Source organism: Galeopterus variegatus, unplaced genomic scaffold (genome assembly GCF_000696425.1).
Source record: "Galeopterus variegatus unplaced genomic scaffold, G_variegatus-3.0.2 Scaffold3475, whole genome shotgun sequence".
NCBI classification, from domain to species: domain Eukaryota; kingdom Metazoa; phylum Chordata; class Mammalia; order Dermoptera; family Cynocephalidae; genus Galeopterus; species Galeopterus variegatus.
Window position 1 is genome coordinate 219,051 of NW_007729586.1, and position 7,212 is coordinate 226,262.

The 7,212-nt window shown below is 39.6% G+C and overlaps 1 protein-coding gene across 1 annotated transcript in view; it reads left to right on the top strand.

Moving 5' to 3' along the window:
• Positions 1-6,347, top strand: part of TNIP3 (TNFAIP3 interacting protein 3) — a 164,241-nt gene extending 157,894 nt beyond the window's left edge. Inside the window, exon 13 of the mRNA XM_008585167.1 lies at positions 6,082-6,347. Within this exon, the coding sequence (XP_008583389.1) occupies positions 6,082-6,347 (266 nt within the window). The remainder of the gene's footprint in view (positions 1-6,081) is intronic.
• The last annotated feature ends 865 nt before the right edge of the window (positions 6,348-7,212 follow it).

Consider the following 7,212-nt stretch of genomic DNA (forward strand, 5'->3'; position numbering starts at 1 on the left):
GTCTGAGGAGGAGGAGCTAGTAGTAAGTTGGTGCCAATGTCCCTGAGTGGTTGTGATGAGGCTGGTCCTAAAGATCGGTAAAACCATGAACTGGAGTCAACTGCTGCTTCTGCAAAATACTGCCACTGCCAAGTAAAGAACTACAGCTACAGTGAGGCAGACAGGAACAGGAAGCCAAAACAGGAGCAGGAATAAGACAGGAAGCCTGAGAGAGGAATGTGCCCCTCATCCCTCTTCCAGCCTCGCACTCCCCTCCACACCCTACCACCCCAGCCCCGACTGGCAGAGCCAGACAGGGAGCAGCTGGCAAAGCAGAAATGTGATTTTAGAGTTCATCCCCCAAACCACAAAGCAGGGTAGGGAGAGGTGGGCTAAGAATGGAATGAAAACAGCTTACCATCAGGCACAGAATGTTATACAAAAACCAAAAGGAAACCTCATTTGTGTTTAGACTTTGAAAAAACAAACAAACAGAAAAAAACATTCCCAAACAGTAGCAATGGAGCAAAAAATAAAAAAGTCCTTCATTGTTTTAGGAAGACCTGTGAACTTTCCACTGCTTCTTAAACATTTGTCAATGGAATAATGACAGATTATCCACTTCTATATTTTTGAGGTAATAATACTAAAATACCAGAAGTGTTAACTAAAACACTATATTACTTTGATTGTTAGTAATTAATTAAGTGGAATATAAATCCTTTCTTCATCTCCACTCTGAAGTGGAACTATTCCTCAACCTTAAATGAATATTTATCTGTTCAGATGCTTGAATTAGCTGTTTCAACCATTGAGAGATATCATATAAAAACAAGACATTTTGAGGGTGTTTTTTAGGTTAAAATAAATTAAGTTGGCCTTTAACTTGGTTCTTTCCATCCATTTTATAAAAATGATCTAATTTATTGGAACAAAGGTAGTGTAAGAAACCTACACTAGACTGGTAGGTGTGTGTGTTTATGTTAGTGTGTGTACACATGTCAGGTAGGATCTATGAGAATCAGCATCCCAAAATGACAGTGAGAGTTAGAATAAAACTGTTCATATCTTCCTCTTCTACCTGACCTGATTCTGTAAAGCTCAGTCCTGAATATATTGTATCATCAAAAGAACATGAAAATGGCATTCCAAATTAATATTACCTCTTTTGAATTAGGTCGATGCATCTCTGCTGAGATTTTAGCATGTGACTATATAAACTGCAGTGGATTAAAAATGGCCAAAATTTCTTTGTCATCCCACCCATCAGAGGTAGAGTTTAATTCCCCACTTCTTGAATCTAGACCAGTTTGTGAGTTGCTTTAACCAATAAAATGGGACAGGTTTTAGCATGTGACTATATAAACTGCAGTGGATTAAAAATGGCCAAAATTTCTTTGTCATCCCACCCATCAGAGGTAGAGTTTGGAATTCCCCACTTCTTGAATCTAGACCAGTTTGTGAGTTGCTTTAACCAATAAAATGGGACAGAAGTGACAGTGTTCAACCTTCACACCAGGCCTCCCAGGACCACTTCCTCATCTCTGCTGTCCTTTATTAAGCCCTGCTCCATTCCAAGCCTTGGGATTCACTGTCCATTGCTCTACTGCATTTCTCACCTCCTTAGAATCTTTCAGGAGCTTCCCTCCACTGTGGAAGGTCAGACAAAATCCCTCCTGTCTTCTTCATTGCCCAGGACTGTCTCACTTCCTACGCATGCAAAGCAACACTGGCATGAGATATTATTTTAGGTGGTTTCATAGCAAATATGTTGTTTATTTTAATGTGTATGAGGAAAAAGAACCCATAACCAGCATGTGAAACAGATATTACTGTTTATGTTGTTAATTTCCTTTTTAAATAAGCTATTTAGAGAAAAGAAGGTCTATAGCTTAAACAAATCAATCAAGTAAGTAATAGTAGAAGCTGTGTTTAAATATGGGTAACTTTTTGGAAATTTTGCTTTAAGGCAAACTGGCTTAAATCCCACTTGGTGCAAATACACAATACAATTTACTTTCTCTCCTTTTACTGAAAGGACTCCTCTAACTTCATGATCTCCCTGCTTCGGCTTTCTATCATCTTTCCTTTCACTCAAACTGCCCATGAAAATCAAGCAGCTCTTAACTAACTAGTAGAAGAAGCTTTCCTAACTAACTAGTAGCAAGGTGTCAATTCCTGAAATATGCTCCCCTTCCTCCTAGTCAGTATCATTGCGCTACTGCATTTTGTTTTCTCATGACATAAGTATGGGCTTTATGAGGTTCCCTATGTATCCTGGTAGAAGGTTGCAAAGCATTTTCATCTCACGGTTCTGTGTCCCTCTCTGTCTCTTACACCTTTCCCGTTTCTCTCCATACTTCCAACAGTATGGGATCTCCTTTTCTGGCACCTCCTCTAGCTTTAGCACTAAGTTCTGTACCTTCTCTTTCCTCTTGGACTGCTCGACTCCCCTGATGCACTTGCACTTGCTCCTCACCTCACTATTTTCCTGCCTTCTTTTCTTATAGCTCTCTACCGCCTATCCTTAACCCTGATGATTTCACCCACCTGTCTTTACTCTCATCATTACTAAGTCCCTAATCACTATCTCCTCTTCTCTTCACTCTTTTCTCCTTTAACTCCCGTCACCCACTGCCTTTATTCTTCGTTTTATATTTCTTCCCCTACATTGTGCTCTGCTGCACTTGCCTTGCAATGCAGAGGAAGAGCAAAAGAGGCTTGTAAATGTGTTTGCTGATGTAAAAATGAAGAGAGTCAGACATTTCTGGTGCTTTTGAAGCTCTTTCCGCATTTGGGTTCTGCTTGATTTATATGACTTATTCCCTTAAGAACATTCTTACTGAAAATAAGTTAGAAAAACTCTGGACTAGAATTGATTGAATATAAGATTATCTTTAGTTCTTGAATGAGACCCTGTGTTTAACATAAATTATATATTCCTTACAGGTCAGTGTGCAATTTCCCACATAGATAAGGCCTTTGAAACATTCTTTCAAAATCATAATGATTTTCTCATGTTTTGACAGATGTACAAATGAGTTCTTTTGAGCTTAGTGTTTGAAATGACCTCTGAGTTTCAAACCTATTTGAATTTTCATTACATTATTCTCTTCTAATTGCAGAAGAACATCTGACCCCTAAATTTGCAGTTTCTTTGTAATGGGAATTCCCTTGGATTTTGACTGAGTGGTTTAAGTTGGGGTATTGGAAGTGATAGAATACCACTGTGATTATCACATTTATAGAAATTTAAGGCCTTAAAAATATGGAGCTACTGATAAAGGCTAGCAAGACAAAAGAGAACAATTCAAGGCTCTATATTTGATTATATTTTTGGAAAGAAAATGATATATAAGGATTAAACTGAAGGAATGGGAAGGACTTAGACTGGATAAATCTAAGCTTATGTTAGGGAAAATCAGATTTTTCCTTTATAACACCAGAGTCACATCAGACTATTGGTATTGAAACTGTTTTCCCAAAATAGTCTCAGTGATTCAATTACAATTTATTATCCAGAAATAAAAGACTCTACTTCTTTTAAATGACCAGAAATATGTAATGTTTTCTTCAACAGAGCATAATGAGAGTTGAGAAGTTATTCTCAGAAAATAATAACCCCTGTTTCTCATTACATTTCCCATAGAGATTTTGAGTTTTACAGTGTACTGATTCATATTTGATCTAGTTTTACAATAGAATCTGATTTGGCATTGGCACAATGAAATAAATATTAACACATTTCCTTCCTAGATATGGCATTTAAAAGTAGAAATATGCACCTTGGGGCATGCCTAGGGACCCAGGGTAAGGAGCTGGGGACTGGACCCCCCTCCCACAACCATGTACACCATGCCAGCATCTCGGGACCCACTTTGGGACCCGGGGCATGGAACCAGGGATCAGACACTCTCCACAACCAGGTACACTGCCAGCACCACGGAGCAGGCCAAAAACATCTCCTCCATGTGGGTGACCACCACAGCCACCACGATAACCATGGCTTCCGTGAAGATGGCTAGATGCCACAACCACCACGCATATGGTCCACTGGCAACTGGTGTGAGTTGACACAAGGAGAGTCACCAGCAGAGATAAAGAAAGGAGGAGGATGTCTGTCTCCACAGAGCCCATTTCATAGTGATGGAAGAGACATATGCTCTATGATAGTATTGGGGGACCTGATCATGCCTCTCAGCATTGGACAGATCATCTGGGCAGCAAATCAACAGAGCAACCATTATTCTTTCAGAGGGAGAGAAGAAATCTAGGGTGATTGGGGGGGGAAAGGAAGGGGAATAGGGTGGGATTGGACAAGGGGCATAAAGAATAATTACAATTTGTAACAATATATACGCTAGTAATATTGATTTGATCCACATATCTCAATGTTGAACCCCCAAATATGTATAATTTTGATTCAGTAAAAATTTTTTTTAAAAAAGTAGATCTTACTGACTTATAAGTCAATAATGATCCCTCACCCTTCCCAGATCTCATTATTCCCTCAATTATTAATTGAAAAATGGTTGTTTTTGCCAGTATTTACATGACCAAGTACACTAGCAACTGGGTATGGTAATGAAGTCAACTTCTTTATAGTTACTTAATCTGATGAGCACTTCCACACCACATGCAAACTACAGTTCCATTTGCGAATTTCCCGGGAGAGTAAAAAGTTCTGTATATGAAACAGAATATAGGGTCAATCGTATCTAATTTTAAATATTTTAATTTATATACTTTTATGAATATAGGTCCATAAGAAATCCACTTTTCAGATTTTATTTCATTACAGAATATATTTGATAAGGAGACATACAAACAGATGCATCTTTAATGCACGTTGTTCAGTGGCGCCCTGCACTTCTGCAGCAGGCTGGAGATGCCATAAAAAAGGTTTCCACTGTCGCACTTAGTCAGCCACTCTAAACAACCAGTGCTGTAGAGTTCAGATAATCCAATTCATTTACTTGCCTAGAAGTGAAAATCTCAACATTTGTTTCAAAGTCTGTTTATTACTCTTCTATTTAAAAATCCGAGATACATTCTCCAATGTAAACAATAAATTTCAATCTGTCACACTATGGATAAGGCCTTCTGGACAAATTTATGCCACCTAAGTTTTACTCATAAGAGCACAATCTTATTTCATACGGTATCGTGAGCCATCCATGCACAAAAGACAGGAGAAGAAGCTGCCCTTAGTACCTGGTGGACCTTTCGAGACTTTTCCCCTCCGCAGGTTTATGGTACACTTAAGAGATATCTTTTTGACTTGTCTACTTGGTCATAAAATACAAATGTACAATGTCCATAAGCATAAAACAGTAAAGCCTAGCCTTACATATTTATTATGAATTGCTAAAATCCTATACAAGTACAATGCCATATCATGCCAATTAATATACAGAGGAAGGTGGCTAATGTCTCACCATTCATCAGGGCACGTGGACAGGGGACAGAGGGGACCAATTCACGGAGGTGTTAAGAGGCTGACTGCATTTCATTAGGCAGGACCGTCTCACTGAAACTCTGAAACGCTTGTATAACCTGCTGAAATATTTAAGTTAATTTGGAGTAGAATCTGCTCAACACAAAAAGAATACACCCTTTTCTCACCAGCCTCCCAAAGGGAGAATTGAATGAAACCTTAGAAAATGTAACCAAATAAAGCCTCATATTTGTATTTCCTGACCAGCTGTGCAAATCACTATCCACTCTCTTCTCAAGCAATTTATCCTTTGAGGACCCACTACTGGAAAGCGATCATTCAGTACCTCATTATTATAAATATTTGACTTAGCAAGCTAGATGGCGACATAGTAAAGACTATATACAATATTTTAAAAGGCATCCTGTGAGCATTTTGGAAGAGTTCATAGAAAAGTCACTACGGGTACACCAGGTACTTCTGTTGTCACCATAAGGTCAACTCTGGAGCCTCTCTCATATTCAGTGTGCACATTTCACACATCGCACAACGAAAGTGGGAACGGAACGGGGTCTCTGACGGGACACTTGCTGACTCACTAAGCTAAGGTGACCGGCAGAGGGCATAGTTTCCTGAGGTTTGTAAGAATTTCTTAAACAAAACAGAAATCACAGTGACCGAGCGTGATGCGAGTCTGTCTTCCCGTGCATGTTCTGCTTCTCGCAGTCCTTGCCGGGGACTAAATGACCCGCCACTGCATGATGCTCGTGTCTTTCCCGCCTGTGGAGATGAGGTGGCTGTCTTCACAGAGGAAATCGACGTTGGTGACATGGCTGCTGTGCCCGCCATATATGTGGCTTGGAGCCTGGAAAAGAATGACACGGGGGAAAGCTTACTACAAGGCAAACTACTTGGAATTGGAAAGTGCTAGAATTCTAGATTCATTCCTTAACTCCTCAGCTCTCCCCTTCACTCAGCAGCTCTCATCGTACATCTGTTCTGTGCACAGGACACAGGGAGGACACAGAAGCAAACCCCACAGAGTCCCTGTGGTCTCGTGTGGGGACAGATACGAGCAAATGACTGTCCTTTGCTGAGATACATTCAATACCAGATGGCTGCACCATGCATGAGGTCGGCCCAAAGGCGGGAGGACCAGACGCTGGGGCTGAGGGTCAGGGGTCTCCTCAGTGAAGGAGGGTCAGGCTCAGCCCGGTTCGATGTTTCTGTATCTCTTTCAGCACTGAGCTCAGTGCCTTGAATAAAGTAAGAATTATTTTTTTTTTACAGTGTACTAAATTAATCTTTGAAATCTTTTTAATAAAATTTTAAATCTTTTTTTAATCCAGCAATTCTTTTGTAAGATAGTGACAGTCCTGATTTTAATTAAATGTATTTAAGCCTATTAAAATGATTTTAAAATATCCCATTTTACTTCTCAAACTAAAATTCAAGGAAGATGTGTTGATCTTATCTAGGTATTTAAAATTAAGGTGATTTTCTGTAGTAATGGTTAATTTTGTAACATTTCCTGGGTATGTCACAGTTTAAGCCATTCCTTCTTCCTTTTAACCCTCGTTTACTCCACAATCCACCCCCACCCCCACCCCCGTACTTTAACCCAAGATGACTGGGCTGTTTTTTGGATCTGTATTTAGATGTTACTTTCTCCAAGAATTCTTCCTTGATACCCCACTGCTACCCTTCTCATGGACTTGCACAGCACCCCATTATTCTCTTATGATATCACATTATAATTACTTAATTCTCCTCCAAGCAAGGGCCTCATTTATAGT